Raw genomic sequence first — 17,012 nt, forward strand, 5'->3', positions numbered from 1 at the left:
GTGCACAGAGTTCATTGAATAGAGTCTCAGAGAAGTGGAAGGGCCTATCCTGAAAAGACAGAAGAGGGTATCATCTATTCATCAGCTGGGAGGGTTCCTAATCCTCAGTCAGTGCTGAGCTCAGATGTCACTTCTTAATGACGTCTTTCCCCACCATCTTCTCCCTAATGTTCCAGAAGTCTATGTCTTTTGGCTCTTTGAGTTTATACTTTGCATAATCTTCTACTATATCCTGTCTCACATGGCAGTTTTTTAATCACATCTGTTTAAGTATTCCCAGTACTCTGAGCTTCTCCTAGTCAACACTGTATCTGTAGCGAAGAAGCTCAAAGGGCACAAGGGTCTATCACTTCCCGCTTCTCTATCACTTCCCCCTTCTCTATCACTTCCCCCTTCTCTCTTCTGGCCAATGAATACCACTATTGATTTGCAAGTTACTTGTCTGCTTGCCCTGAGCTTCACCTTGGTTGTAATGGTCTCTCCTTGCTAAACCATCCCTCTCGTCCTCTAAGGGTCGTGGGCGTAGAGGTGTGTGGATGAAATTTTCTCCAATGTAATGAGATTTACACTTGGCCCTGCAAAAGAATAAATGAGAGGGTCAGTGGAGCGTGTGTGTGTGTGTGTGTGGTGTGAAGGGGAGGGTGGAGGTGTTGAAGGAAGATTGAAGAAGTTAGAGGAAGACTTAAAGAAGAACGTGAGTTTTATGGTTTCTGAAAATTTCTGTGATCTTCTTTTCCAGGTTGACTTTGGATTTGCTAAGAAAATAGGATCTGGACAGAAAACATGGACGTTCTGTGGAACTCCCGAGTACGTAGCTCCTGAAGTCATTCTCAACAAAGGACATGACTTCAGTGTGGATTTTTGGTCCCTGGGAATTCTAGTGTATGAGCTCCTCACAGGCAAGTAAGTACCTTGTGTTTAGTCTCTTCTTTAGAGAAGAGCAAAAATAACTTACTCATGATAAAAAAATATATGATTTAAGAATTTAACATTTTGAAAGTGTTTTTGATTAAGCATGATACCTTTTCCTCTTCACATTATGTCATCTATAACATGCTTGCTAGCTTGTAACATGGTGAAAAGATTCAGGAAGGTGCAGGAAAGGAGTACAAAATTGCTATGGTTTACCTAGAATGGCAAGGTCTGTTATTATAGATAATATATCAAGTGTGTGAAGGTTTAGGGAATCCATCATAAAAATAAGAAAGGAAATTGAAGTTGTGGGCTGTTATTATTTCCTCATATTTTTTTTTGTAGTCGAGAAAATAGCAATCATAGTTCCATTAAATCCATTGATCAATTAAATTTAGCCGTGTTCTTCCATCTTCCCAATAAATCATTAACCAGAAATGCTGAAAGAAGGCAACATTGCTGGATTTAAATTTTAATCCCCTTGTCAACTGCTTTCTAGAGGTGCTAATGAACAGAGACAAGACACAGCAGGGGTTTTACAAGTTAAAATTGGATTGCCATTCCTGAAGCGATTAAAGGGCTGTATTAATGAATACAGGATCCCAAATATTCAACCTGCCTGCACACCCATACACACTTATACACACACATGCACACACACATATTACCTCACATCTGTAAAGCCCTTGACAGCTTACAAAGCACTTACATGTGTATTATCTAATTTCGTTTTCACAAGCTTGTATGGAAGTTAAAGCAGGAATTGTTTATTATCTTATGATATACATTTGTATTATGATTATTTTATGATTTAAATCTTATAGATTAGAAAACTGGGTCAGAGAGCTACTTGCCTAAGATCAAGGATTTAATCTCAGGTCTTCTGACTCTAAATATGACACACTTTTCATTAAACACGTGTGCCTTATACATAAGAGTTTTTAATATAATGCATGGCTGTACACACAATATTCAGATCAGGTAGTTTTCTTTCCAGTTTTCTACCTCCATTTCTCATTAACGGATTTGGTCATTCTTTTAAGCCTTTACAACCAAATATTCTCAGTCTTGATGTCAGGGAGGATTTGCATTTGAAATGGCATAAAAAATGCTGGAATAAGCCCAGTGACGGGGATTCCAGTCTCAACACCTGCTTTACAAAAGGAGAGCTTTGTAGAATCTTCTTGAACTTTTTACACTGCAGATTTCAAAGTTGGGTTACCCATGGCTCCATTCTTTTTCCTTGTCCACATGAAAGATTATTTGATATTATCTGTAATCATTTTCAAATATTCATTGCTTAAGATTTTGAAGTGAAAAAGAGAAAAATTTCCAGGTAGTCATTCAGAGATAAAGTTGCTTAAGGTCTCAGGACACAAGGATTTCTATTTCAAGAGTTTGTTTCCTCATCCCTGGAAAATTTGTCAGCTGCATTTCTAAGAGATTCATGATGGCTCTTGTAGGTAACTGGAGAATATGCATTTCAGACTTCGTCAGCTGGAATAAATTGTCACAAGAAGTAGGGAAATAAAGTGAGGGAATAAGGAAGGGGAAAAAGATCCTCAATAACTTGTAGTTGCTGAAGTGGCCTTGAGTTGTCATGAAGAAGGTGCGAAATTGCTGTTTTAAAGGCTTTCGGGGTAGGGCGTGAGAAGAGTTCATTTTAAATGCCCTAAAGTCAGGAGGTAAAACAAAAGAACTAAAAAACCAAACCAAAACAAAACACAGCCAACTTGTAAATATATAAATAAGTTGAAGGAATTGTGGCAATGGTTTCTGTTTTCTACCTCATTTTCTTTTCAAGTGAAACATAGATTATTGAAAAGTTGGTGCACCGAACTTGTTTCAGGTTCATTACCAAGAGTGGGAACTCTCGGTATCCAAAGGTCTCAAGAGTGACCAAGATAGAACAGACTCATTCATGAAAATCATCTTTAATTTTCAAAAATTAAATGACACAATAGAATAGGTATGAAAGTGTTTTTAAAAGCAGAGTTCATGCATGAACATGTTATCCAAATCCAGTGGTTAGTTTCCAGTACTTTCTTACTCATCTTAGCAACAGTTGCCTTGAAATTCTCTCTTTGTGGTTTCTAGGACCTCCCTTTCTCTCATTTCACTTCCCATGCTAGAGGCTCCAGCTCAGCGTCTGTTGCTGGATTCTTCTTGTCATCCTGACCTTCTTCAGTGGTCATCGGGCCACTTCAGTCCTTGACCTCTTTCCTACCCACTCACTCCTTGGGTGATAACATCAAGCCCTGAGGCCCGTAGATACTGTCTGATGACTCCCCGGAATCATACCTCCAGCCCTAACCTCCTCCCTGAATGTCAGACTCATAAATGCAACTGTCTGCTTAACATCTCTATTTGGATGTTCAAGATGCAACTCGATTCTCTTCCTCAGAACCTGCTCTGAACCTGCGCACTCCCAGCCTAATCTCCACACCAGTCTTAGTAAACAGTAGTTCCGTTCCATAGGTCAAAACACTTCAGCATCATTCCTGAATCTTTTCTTTCTCCTGCGTACCACATTCACCCCAGTAGCAAATCCTGTTGACTTTATGCCATCGAAATAATCCAGAATCCCACCATTTCTCACCACCTTCACCACTACCGTTCGAGTCCAGGTTACCAGGCCTGCCTTCCCCCCACCGCTAGTACCATCACAGTTTATTTTCAACACATTTTTAAAAAGCTTAGTCTGGCTTCTGTAAATTAGATCACCTGACCTGAGCGTATCCCCAGGTCCTTCCTATAGCCCGCTAGATCGAGATGACCATTCTGCCCTCACCTCTTATACTCTCTCCTGCTTACTCACTCCACCAGCAGCACTGCCCTCCTTTCTGTTCCAAGAACAACCCATGTCCACTCCTGACTCCTGGCCTTTGTACTTGCTGTCTTGGAATCCCTTGCCTGTGTGGCTCATTCACTCCCACCTCTGCTCAACTGTCAACATATGAGAGATGCTTTTCCTATCCACTGTGTCTAAAAAAAACACACCTCCTCTCTCTCACTCTCTGTCCTCCCCTTTATTTTTCTTTTTAGTGATTATCACCACTGGACAGATTACCACTGTGTGTATGTGTGTGTGTGTGTGTGTGTGTATTTTGTTAAATGATATGAAATTATTTTCTAGCATATATCCAGATTTGCTATAAAACAACTCATGAGAGGGAGGGAGGGAGGGAAAAAAAGAAAAGGAATCTAGTTGTAAATGTGTCTCAGATGCTGGTCCTAGTGTCCTATTTTGGCTTTTCTCTAGCCCACCCTTTTCTGGGATTGACCAAATGATGACCTACAATTTGATTCTCAAAGGAATTGAAAAAATGGATTTTCCCAGAAAGATAACCAGACGACCTGAGGATTTGATTCGGAGGCTTTGCAGGTGAGAATGACTATTAAAAACCCCTTGTTCTTGGGGGAAGATGTGAAGGCTTCTCATTTCTGCTGCCACACATTTTAAAGTTAGGTGTATATTTACTTTTTGTACTTTTCTATGTAGTTAAATTATATTTAATGAAAATCATTTTCTATTTTGCTCTCTGTGCTAGAAGTTTGAGTTTCCTTCATGTAATACACAGTACCTACTTATAGTTTAAAAGAGATGCAGATTGTTCAGGTTATCTTTAAGAATCATCTTTGTCTGTTAGAGGAAAATAGAACCACAAAACTTAGCTTAATAAAGGAGTAGTTCACAGCCTTGTTATTTTGAGAGAAAATTAATGGCGATGATAAAGTGTTACTGTATGTCCTCTTTCAATCTTCATTAAAAAAAAAGTACTCCTTTTTTAAATTACTCCAAATTTCTACTTACCACTAAAAATAATTTATTGGAGAACAGAAGACTTCTAGAATTTTGTTTAAGCTTCATTTTGTCACAGTTTTCTTGCACACTTGAACTTTTTAAAAAGCTTTAAAATTTAGTAAATTTAGAACATGAAACCTGGCTGTGAGTTGCCCACAGAAATTTCTGCATGCTTCTAAAATTTCAGCTCTGTTATAAATGATTCTCTAAAGCTTTCCCTGGTTTCCTTAGCAGACTTGGTAAGGTGGCATCCTCCTGTTCTTTTAAGCATTTATTCATAGCTCATTTAAAGCACTGGGAGATACCTATATCTATATATCCATATGTATATACCTATATCTATGAACTGGGATATATAGATATTGAATACATATATTCATATTCCTGACTGTAATTTGACTGTAGCTCCCCCAGAGAGGGCATGTGTTTTCCATCTCCTTATGCTCAGATGTGCCTGGTCTATGACTATTGTTGACAAAATGAATGAACGAATAAAGAAAAATTGTTAAATTTTAATGTAAAATTCACTCAAACATAATTATTATAAATTGACTTAAAATTTTTATTTTAGGCAAAATCCAACAGAAAGACTAGGAAATCTGAAGAATGGAATCAATGACATTAAGAAACACAGGTACATAGTTACTTCTCTGCCCAGAAAAATCTAGAAATTTATTTTTTAAAGTGTGGTAATCTTGAAGCTTCTCTCAGTCTGTAAAGATCCCTTCACAGATGCTCAAGTTTTCCTTTTTGGTGCTTTATTTTTAATTTGTGTTTTACTAGCTGCGATGAAGTTATAAAACAAATTACAAAATCACATATTCAAGTTATAGCAACTTAGCTTTTTATCTGCTGCAATCTCCATTATTATTTTTTAATATTAAGTTGGATTCTATAAAGGAATCAAGTTCTAATGTTGACGTTTGATTTACAATTAAAGTAGGATAGTTATTTTTCTCAATATTCTAGAGAATGGGTCAGCTAAACCAACTGTTAAATAGTATTCTATTTCAGTTTTAATTAATATTATATATTTATTTTAAATATAATTTTCCTTTGACCAGCTCTCCATATTTTGAAGCTTCCTATCGTATTTTACTTCTGGGGTAAAGTACATTGATTTCCACAAAACCTCAAACAGTGTTTTATCCTTATGTAATAATCTAACAAGCACCTTTTTCAGGTCTGTGAATTTCTAAAGCTGGTCTTTAAAACCATCAATAACTTCCATAATATAAACTCTCTGATTTGGTTCCATATGTGGAAGTTCAGGCCTTGGAGTTGTTTTTTTTTTTTTAAATCTATGCCTAGCTAAATCCTGCAACCCTTGAGATGTTTTGATTTTGCTTATGATTTACAGAAGTGAAACATCACCTACTGATAGTACAAAAAATAAATTTGAGAATTTCATTACTGAAAACCTTTGAGCACACTGCTGTGTTCACGTTCAGAAAGAAAAACACCTCTCAACATTTTATTCCTCTCTGGATGTTTTTACTGAAGAATTAGGGGCACGTCAACACAGTGTGAAAATAAAGGGAGAAATGCTGCTGAATAGAAACACTATTCGTTTTTCTGAACAGTAGTGGTGCAGCTCAAAAAAAAAAAGAAAAAAAAAAATCCCCAAGCTGCCAGCCCTGCTCTATCTATTCATGAACTTTCTTGAAATAAAGCCATGTATTCAACATTGTAAATTCATATCGGGCTCTGCCATAAGGATATATCAGGATGGGGATGGGGAAGCAGGGAGGGAGGAAGAGATGGAGACAGACAGACACATCTGTGGATTTTATAGACACCAAAATACGTATTTTATTGTTCTTTATCATCTTTTGGATTGTCATTAGTGTAAAGCTCATTATTTGCCTTAGATTCCAATTTATCTCTCTTCCTACGTGCTGTTATCACAGTTTCTTTTCTCATGATAAAATGACACATAAACACACCATTCATATTGAACAAACAAGTGCCCAGTCAATTAAAGTCCCCCTTCCAATGTATTTCCTCTTTTATCTCATTAAAGAAGCGTCTTCATGTTTGCTCTGGGGTAGTTGGGAAATAGAAGTGATATAATTGTTAACAGGTTCCCGTTTTATCTCTTACTTCTTATTTACCTGAGGCTTATTTAAATATAGCTGTCAAATTGTGATTAGATGTACATGCAAATTCATGTTAAAGGATTTTCTCACTTCAGCATGGTAATGAAGAATTTTGAATTTCCTTCCCCATAGGGATGAATTTGCCCACTCTTCTTAACAGACAGGGTGTTCTTTGCCAAGTAGCTGAAGCATACAGCTGAAGCTGCTGTGTGTAGGGCAGAGTTCACTAATAAGATGTACCAAATTTACACAGTGCCTTCCGGTGAGCCCAGGGAGATCAAAAACATTATTTCATCTGATTTTCATAGTGCTTCTTAACATACAAAGATGGGGCATGGGGGTCTGAAAAATAGAACTCTCTTTGCTTTCAAATAGGAGTGTTCTATAACCTTCCATAAGTCTCCAAGGCATATATAGCTTCACTACCCAGTATATTCTTGTAATGTTTTTTTAAAAAAAAATTCTTTCTAAAATTTGCCATCAGATTTTCCCACTCCTCTCTAAAGTAAAACATCTTTTTTCCTTGGAGAACCATTTACTTCAATTTTGTATTTAAAAACAATACAGTTAAACGTGGCATATTGTTATATGTGTGTCCAGTCTGTGTTAAATCATATTTCTTAAAAATAGAGTTCCTCCCTCTCCTATTTATAAGTTAACTTATAAACTAGGTACCAATCATGTCTCCCGACACCTCTCTGAAAAGAGGGATAATATATTTGTAGGGTACAATTAAATCTTTCCTGCTAGGTAGAGGAGTAATTTGTTTCAGGTCTCTTAATGTTACCTTTAGTATTTCCAGTCTCTAGAATTTTACTCTCAAGAATAGCTACTACTCTTCTAAAAATGAAGAAGCAATTTATGTACAGTTGCTGCTAGTATTTCTTTAGTGAATATTTTTCACACACGGCTGCATGCTGGCACTTGGATTACTTAAAATGTGGTTAGTGTCAAAAAGGCCAGGTGTTAAGTGAATAACCACTCATGTTAAGTAAATATTGCCATAAGTCAAATTGTAACAAGTACTCAGCAAGAAACGCATAGGCTCTTTGATTCAGTAGAGTAACAGTAATGATTTTTATTAATATTGATGGAGTAGCATCTGGATAGAGAGCATTGTAAAATATGTGAAAAGGAATTGTGTCAGTCATCGGTGGCAAAAGAAAAGAATCCACAGAACTGTGTGCCTAGAAATCCCTAAAAATGGAGCCTCGGTCTGTGCAAAGAAGGTGATGGGTGGATCAAGGAGAGGACTTCTGTGGTTTTGCAGCAAGGACAAGGGAAGTCATACATCTAGGATTGCTGTCTGACTCTCACTCTTTGCTTAAAGACTCAACAGTGTAGACCAAAATGGTACTTCGGGTTAAGAATGGCATCTGAAATGGAATGTACTAAAAGCCCGCCCTCTCTGTTTTTAGTACTTTTTCTCTTGCTAAGCTTAGACTTGGAATGGGAAATCCAGTCAAGGAGTGACCCAAAACCAACTCCACGAGAGGCAGGAGATTGAAAAAGGTAGAAAAGGGTAACTTTGGATACGGTTGACAGACCGATGAATACGAGGGTCTCCTAAAATCTCCCAGCCTTCATTCTCATACCTCCCACCACCACCCTGACCTATCAAGCCCCCCTGCGGTTATTCTTCACATAGCAGCCAGAATCGTCTTCTGAAGACATATTTAGATTGCATCACTTCCTTACAACTTTCTACTGGCTTCCCGATAAGCATAAAATCTTGATTCCTTGTTGTGTTCTACAAGACCCTATAGGATCTGGCCTCTGGCTGGTTCTCAGACATCATATTTTTCTCTCGTTTCCCCTCCACTCACCACACTTCAGCTCATTCCTATCACTTTCTTCCATTCAGAAGGTCATTGCCACAAATCTCCCCATGGCTTCTCCCTTCTCTTCCTTCTGGCCTCAATTCAAATATCACTTCTTCAGATAGCACCCTAGCTAAAAGCAGCACCTCCCAACCCACCCCTATCCCAGTCATCATTCACCATTTTATTCTTTTATCTTCCTAGTACTTATTAGTATATGAAGTTAATGTAAATGTTCGTATTCTTTACTTTTTTGTTTGATTACTTGTCACCTCCCGCCAAAATAAAAATATCTTAAAAGCAGGGTCTTTGTTGTTTTTGTTGCCTGGGACCAAGTTGACTTTCCATAAATTTTTGTTGGCTGGCTGACCTGACCTCAGTGTCCCAAGAGAAAAGATCAGTGGATTTAAACAGTATTATTCCATGTTCTTTATAAGATTCTGAGACACAGAGTACATTGTTTCTGTCTGAGAGGAGCAAGTCCTCCTCACTTCTGGTGCTGCATTTCCAGTTCACCAAGCCTGATACGTATCCTAAAGACCAGATCAGTTCTTCCTTTTAGATTAATAGTTTGGAAGCAATAAATGAAAGAACTTCATCTGGCCATCAGCCTCATCTCATTACAGATAACTCATTAAAATACTTTTTATCTTGGAGCTTCTTATATACATTTCACCAAGAGCATCACCACCATGGCAGTGTGATACTGTAAGACACGATAGTTAGAGGTCCTATGTAAGGGTGTTCTCTTGTAGAGTCATTCAGTTATTCAACAGACATTTATTGGAGCCCTTGTTTTGTGTCAAGTACTGTTGCAAGTGTTAGGGACACAGAAGGAAAGGAAACAGACAAAAACCCCTCCCCTAATGGAGATTGCATTCTAGTTGGGGAGACAGAAAATGAAGAAAATAATTAAGTCAAGTGTATAGTAGGTATATTAGAAAGCAGTAAGTTATAAGGAGAGAAAATAAAGTATGGAATGAGGATGGGAAGTACGTGGGGATGGGGATGGGGAGGGGTTGCCATGTTAGACTGGATGGCCAACGAAGGCCTCTCTAAGAAGATGACCTTCGAGAAAATACCTGATGGTGTTGAGGAAACAAACCATGTGGAAATCTGGGGAAAGGACAATTCAGCTACAGGGGCTCAAGTGCAAAGGTCTTGAAGTGGGAACATCCCAAGCTTGTTGGAAGAATGTTGAGGAGACAAAGGAGCAAGGGAGAGAGAAAGAGAAAAGTAGGGCAGTGGCAGGGTGGGGGAAGGGTGGTGGTGGAAAGGGTGATAAGACCTGTGGGTTTTAATAAAGACATGGTAATGACTTCGCCTTTTACACTGAGTGAAATTGGAAGCATTGGACAGTTTTGAACAAAGGCATGATGTGAACAAAGGCTGCAATGGCTGATGGCTTCAGGCAGGCGACATTTAGTGTTTACTGGAATGGCAGGCAACAGTTTTTTTTGTCCGCAGTTGATACAGCGATTAGATTACTCTTTTAAGTTTTTCTCCAAACTTAAAATGTTGGAGGAAACATTTCCTCCAAATGACTTACATTTTAAATGATCACCCTTGCTGCTGGGCTGTTTCCCATGGACAAAAGCAGGAGGACCTGTTAGGATGTTATTATACTAATGCAGGCAAGAAATAACTGTGGCTTGGCCCATGCTGGTAGAGTGGAGGTGTTGAGTATTGGCCAGGTTCTGAATACCAACATATTTTGAATATAACAGACTAGATTTACATATGGACTGAGATAGGATGTGAGGGAAAGGATAACTCCAAAGTCTTTGGCTTGAGCAACTGGAAGAGTTGAGGGAAGTTCGTTGGGGAAAATTTGGAGCTTCAATGTGGACCTGATACAGCTAGATGCCCGTTAGACATCCAGTGGGGAGATGGTGAATAGCACTTGTAGCTAGCAGCCTGTTAAGCAGTGTGTGTGTGTGTCTGTTTATGTGTGTGTGTGTGGAGGGGGGCGGGGTGGTGGTGGAAATAGCAGTTTGGGAGTAATCAGTTTATAGATGCTATTTAAAGCCACAAGAATGAATGAGATTTCTTAGAAAGTGGGAGTAGTTGGAAGAAGAAGAGGTCCAAGGACTGAGCCCCAGAGCTTGCCAACTTCCTATGGAAATAGCAATGGAAAATGAGAGAAAGCACCCAAGATGGTAGGAAGAAAGCCAGGACAAGGGCATGTCTCTGGAGCCAAGTGAAGAAAGTATTTCGGGAAGTGTGAGTGATGAACTGTGCTAAGAGTAAGTTGAAAACTGAGAATTGAGGGAATTCGCTGGAGTGGAGAGGGTGAAGCCTGATTGCAGTGTGCCCAGGAGAAAATGGGTAGTGTTGACTGAAGAAAAACACACAACCTAAAAGTTGCAAGTTATGTTTTATTCGGAGACCTTACTGAGGACTATAGCCCAGGAGACAACCTCTCAGCTCTGAGGAACTGCTGCAAAGAGGTAAAGGAGGAATCAGGATATATAAGAGTTTTTGCTTTAAAAACAAAAACATGTAGTAGAACATCAGGAGATTACTGCTGAAGCGGGGAGGGGCCATATAGGGGTAGGGGAGTAAGAGGTACAAACTATTAGGTGTAGAATGAGCTATGAGGATATATTATACAACACAGGAAATATAGCCAATATATTGTAATAACTGTAAATGGAGTGTAAGTTTTAAAAATTGTGCATCACTATATTGTACACCTGTAACTTACATACTGCTGTACAGCAACTGTACTTCAATTTTAAAAAGGAAAAGAAAAAAATATTTACCGCTAATCACAAATAAAAGACATCTCAAGTCAACAATTTTACTGCTTTTCTATATATGGGAAGATGCAAGAGTTTGGGCTCCTTGAAATTATCCCTTAGATACGCATCTTAACTATCTAGGGCCCGTATTCAGTTTTTCTCCATCCTGAATTCCCCATCAGGTGGCTGCAATGGCTGACGGCTTCAGGGCAGGCAACATTTAGTGTTTACCAGAATGGCAGGCAACAGTTTTTTGTCCGCAGTTGATACGGTGATTAGATTACTCTTTCAAGTTTTCCTCCAATGGGAAGAGAGAAATGAAGTGAGAGTTGGAGGGGAGTTCAGGTCAAGGGAGATTGCTTTGTGGTTGGAAGAATTTAAATGTTTCCATACTGATTCGAATGCCCCAGGAGAGACGATGGTAAAGATTCAGGGGAGAGGAGAATTTAAGGAGCAGGTCTGAATAGAGAATGTCTACAAGATCAAATACACAGCAGAGGAGCTGACCTTTGCGAGAAGCAAGGGCAGTTCATTCATGGTACAGGAGAGAAAGGAAACACACAGATGTGGGTACACAGGCAGGTTTGCTGGTGGAAAATTGTAGAAGTTCTCTTTTCTGCTCCTGGTTTCTTAGTGAAATAGGAAGTCAGGCCATCATTTGGGAGGGAAGATGGATAGGAGGTCTGAAAGTTTGAGGAGAGAGGACGAAGTATGGATTATGAGTCTAAGGGAGTGTGACGAGGGGAACAACGGGGAAATCTAGACTGACTGCTGGGCAGCATTAAAGGCCCCCCTGAGGGTAGTGGGCATGGATTTAATGTGAGAGACACATGTGTGGGCATGGTTGAGTATTTTCCTCTGATCACTTGCAGCTGTACTGTTGCAGGCAGGGAGCAGGCAACAAAATGGGTGGACAGATAACTTGACATGCTAATAGTTTATCAGATAAGTAATATTTCTCTGTACTTTTCTGATTTCTCAGGTGGTTAAATGGTTTTAATTGGGAAGGACTGAAAGCACGGAACCTTCCATCACCTTTACAAAGAGAGGTATGGTATCTACTATATTACTCTCTTGATTTTTTTCTAAGTATTTGTTTTTGTAAACAGATTTTAGGTGTGTGTGTGTGTGTGTGTGTAGAATAGATTAAAAAAATTTTTAACAATTTTTAAATTTAAGTGAAAATGTCTTTGCGATTGTGACTATATGGTCTAAATAGTATTACGTATTCAGTGGACCTTAGCTCAGCTCTTAAGAATGGATTACATGTAAATCTAAGTCCCAAGGTAGCCAGTGTTGGTCAGGCTGAGAGATGGTTCTAAAAATATAATATGAACCTATATGTAATTTAAAATTTTCCAGTAGCCGTATTAAAAAAGGTAAAAAGAAATGGGTGAAATTAATTTTAATTATCATAATACATTAAAATATTATTTCAACATGTAACAAACACAAAATATTAATATATTAATAAAGATGTTACATTTATTTTTTTCATACTAAATTTTCAAAAATCCCAAGTGGATTTTCCACTTTGAGCCATCTCAGTTCCAACTAGCTACATTTTCAGTACTCAGTCCCCATGCATTGCGTTGGACAGCACAGCTCCAGAGAAAGCAGAACATCTGCTAAATTGGGGAGGGAGGGGGATGGCTCAGGAATAATCTAGTCAACACCCTACAAATGTTATGTTGTGTTCTCTGTAGAGGAATTTTGAGGATCTTTTTCTTTGTACCTTTTTAGATTGACATCTGAAGTTTTTCATTACACGTCTAAGTCATTGTGGAGAATGTAATTTCTAGTATATTGTAAATATTGACATTTTACAGTAAAACATTACTCTTACTTTGCCCCTTTAAATATATCCAGTGTAATCTAAATGCCATTGAGATATGAAACCCATCAGCCATTTAAAAAATAGACAGAAATATTACGATTACTTATTCTCTCTAAACTCCTATTTTCATATTTCCATTAGATTTTCTCTATAAAATTTCATCCTAATGTAAAAGATTTTTATACTGGATGGTCTTCTATTAATCATTCTTTAAGTGCCTTTCAATTTTAGTTTTATAAAATTAAAAATTTTTGTGAGAATAAAAATTTCGTTGGCAACACAAATATTTCTTCTGGATTCAGTTATAATTACATTTTTGTAGCATGCAGTATCAAACAACACACATATATTATAAATTTTAAAATAATTATTAAACAAAAATGTTTTGAAAAGAAATTATTTAATGTACTTGTGAATGAGTGTTATTTATTAAAAAATGGGATCAGATTCCACATCAATTCTATTTCTTTTTAAAATTATTTTTCTATAGATGAAAGTGCTAAGAGTTGTGTTCACATAAATAAGTAAATGAGAGTGGAGGATTTTATAATAGCAATGTCACTTTGAGCACCTCTGAGTAGTCTCCTTATGCCCCCAAAAAACTCATTATGATGGATCATAAATAGTATTTTTAGTGATCTATCAGCTGATAATTCAATTAGGTACTAATGAAGATTGTTTGAAAGCAAAGAATCAGAAACCACTTGATTTGCAAAGTAATTTAATACCAGAGTCATTTCACTCTTTCAACAAGGTCACTAATATTTTGAATTGTCCCTTTGTTTGACATTCTGGAGAATTTATATGGGTCTATTAACCCTATAAAAATTCAAGATCAGTGAGAAACTTTATTATAAAGTGGAAGAAGGATTCTGGCAAATTTTGATTTTTTAAAATATTTCCTTTTAAAATATTTTCCAATTTGAAAAAAAAAAAAAAGAGACATCATTTCTGTCACCTTTTCTTTCAGAAATAACTCCTTAAGCCAGGTAGCTCCTACTGAATGTAATTCTGGGACCCAATCCATTTGTTCTAAAGGGGAGATCTCATGAGGCTGAGAGTGTGACTCAAAAATGATAACTGGTTATCTTTTCCTTATATGTACATTACAAGTGGTTGCAGTAGAAAATCAGTGTTCAGGTACAGAAAGCATTCCCCATATGTTCTAGCATGCTTCGTCAACATTATCCTCACCTTTGGTTTAATCCTTTTTCTCCTAGCTAAGTGGACCCACAGATCACAGCTACTTTGACAAGTATCCTCCCGAGAAGGGGGTGCCTCCTGATGAGCTGTCAGGCTGGGATAAAGACTTCTGACAGAAGAAAAGATGATTACTGCCCTACATACACAAGAAGACTCTAAGGACCAACAATCCAACACTGATTATTTCTCTTCAGAGTATTATACTATCTTTTAGAAGACCATTAGAGAAAAGAAATCCCTGCCCATGAGCTGGGGGTGGGAAATAGTGGGTGCGGAGGTGGTTCTGAATTATAATGTCTCATTTAGCTGCTGTGAATTATTCATGTGTTCTGTTCTTTGCTTTTCTCCAATGTTGAAGGCTATCCTATTCCCCTCTCCAAAGTCAGAACCATTTTTGTCAAAGGGACATCATTTTCTCTGCAATCTGTTGCTCCGTCCCAATTGTATTTGTCTCTTTTGAGTCCTTTTAACGTTTAAAAAGTGTCTTGCCCTTGAGCAACTAAGTCATTCAAATAGAAGGAAGAACAAGGGTGAATTTTGGAAGATTTCCCCTGTTCTCAACAATCCCACGTAAGCATTATGGCATCTTGAAGTCATGGCTTGCAGTAAACTTGGTAGTCAACAGAAGTTCTTGATTTTCACCTGTGTTCAACCTAGAAATATATTGATATGCTTCTGAACCTAGTCTGGGGAAAGGCAAATTTGAGTATTAGTCATTGGTATCACTTTCTAACATAGATGAGTTAATTAATCCAGCCAGGTAATTATATTCTATTGGGGAACTTAGAAAAAATAAACAAAGCAAAAAATATTTTTATTCTCCTGTGACCAGCTGTGATACCTCAGAGACTTTTCAAAAGTCTTGTTAAAGGTGGTTATAATGTGTGGTTAATTGATGGGCCTTTGGAAAGGTTTTATCTTATATATTAAATATTTTCACAATCAAATTAGAAAACACGCAGGAACTACATTGTGAAGGCTTTTCCTTCCCATTACATATGGAGGAGAAAAAATTCTAAAAGGTATAAATGCTGACTCTTTGAAACTCTGAGATATTTTGGCCAGTTCCGTGATTGTTGCTATTAATAAACCAAGAGTATAGAAATAACCACAGTTAATTTTTAATGGAAACCCCATTGGCAAATATTGATGCATGCCTAATCACTGCTGCATTAATAACTTTTTAAGGAGACATTTGAGTCATGGGAGTGTTTATAATTTTAGATTGTTAAGGCAGGCAAGCCGCTAGAGAAGTGATGGGACAGTAAAAGGGACATCCAGCATCTGTCCCCCTCCTGGCTCCTCCCTGCAGTCTTCCAAATAATGAATAGATTTGTTTCAATAGCATTGGACACCAGTAACCTAAGAACTTTACTAGTAGAATGTTTTTATGTATCGATCATGATCATTCTCCCACCCTCCTTCCCAAATGGATGGGAAACAGATTTTCTCTCTGTCTTTTTGATCTGGCAGAGTAAAAATAACGTTGAAGTTCCTGCATTATTCAAGCTTCTGGCTATACTTTCATATGCTAATGTTCTGTAGGAAAAGCATCCGCTATTCACATCCACCCATATTTTCAGCATTCAGAGAGTCATCTATCTGCTTCTGAAGTGTTAAACCAGATAAGTGAGGCCCAACCCAGGAAGGTGCATCCTTAACAAATTAAATTTCCACATTTAGAATCCTTTTGCTGAACCAAAGAATTTTTGTTTCCTGTAGTAGTATTTTTAAAGTTTATGTATTGTACATAGAAGAACCATTTTTAATAGGATCGACATAACCCGCTTAATGAATTTCTAAGATTTTTAAAAGATTTTTATTTGCATTTGGTTTGTAAGCACTGTATGTTTTTCCTTGTATATATTTTTAAATTACCCACCTATAAATGTAGGAAATTTATGTATTGGGTGGATATTAGAACTGTACAGTTATACTAGCAATGATATTCTCAAAGGTGATCAATAGTTGTAATGCAAAAAAGACTTACATATATACAAATAAAAACCAACTTAGGGTACTACAAGTTTATTTTGGCTATGACTGGCCATGTCAATATATAATCTCCACATGTGATTTTATTGTGTTTCCTTTGGAGTACTTTATAAAGATGGAGAAATGAGAGACTGAACCATTAATGCAATCCCATTTCTATTTTGTAGCTGGGCGACTTTGGGAAAATGACTTCACTTTTTTGAGTACTAGCTTTCTCACCTGTAGACAAAAGCACAGTAAAATAATACCTACTTTAGGCGCCTGTTTTGGGGAGTAAATTGATACCTAGACAGTCCTTTGCCAATTTCAATGAAATAATCAATGCTGCATAGACGGGAGCTACTGTTACTATCTCTATTAGAATTAAAGGGGCCTTAATAACCATTTAGTCCTGGACCTTATGTATCATTGGTATCTGTATGCACAATTGTACCAGTTAAATCCAGTATCAATCTTTTCTTTTTCTTTTAAATCATGAAGTAAAGATGGTTAATCAAATTTTAGTGCATGTGGTGAAGAGTTAACCCTCACCAAAATGAAGTGCTTTATTAAGAGTTCACTGCTCACCTAAGTTTCTAAGTTTTAACTTTTTATAAA

The 17,012-nt window shown here is 37.4% G+C and overlaps 1 protein-coding gene across 1 annotated transcript in view; it reads left to right on the top strand.

The window, feature by feature from the left end:
* The window catches only part of PRKG2 (protein kinase cGMP-dependent 2), a 94,418-nt gene extending 79,866 nt beyond the window's left edge, over nucleotides 1-14,552 (top strand). Inside the window, exons 15-19 of the mRNA XM_057547033.1 lie at nucleotides 740-903; nucleotides 4,175-4,297; nucleotides 5,289-5,351; nucleotides 12,363-12,429; nucleotides 14,438-14,552. Of these exons, the coding sequence (XP_057403016.1) occupies nucleotides 740-903; nucleotides 4,175-4,297; nucleotides 5,289-5,351; nucleotides 12,363-12,429; nucleotides 14,438-14,533 (513 nt within the window). The 3' untranslated portion in view covers nucleotides 14,534-14,552. The remainder of the gene's footprint in view (nucleotides 1-739; nucleotides 904-4,174; nucleotides 4,298-5,288; nucleotides 5,352-12,362; nucleotides 12,430-14,437) is intronic.
* Nucleotides 14,553-17,012: the final 2,460 nt, after the last annotated feature.

Source organism: Balaenoptera acutorostrata, chromosome 5 (assembly GCF_949987535.1).
Source record: "Balaenoptera acutorostrata chromosome 5, mBalAcu1.1, whole genome shotgun sequence".
NCBI classification, from domain to species: Eukaryota; Metazoa; Chordata; class Mammalia; order Artiodactyla; family Balaenopteridae; genus Balaenoptera; species Balaenoptera acutorostrata.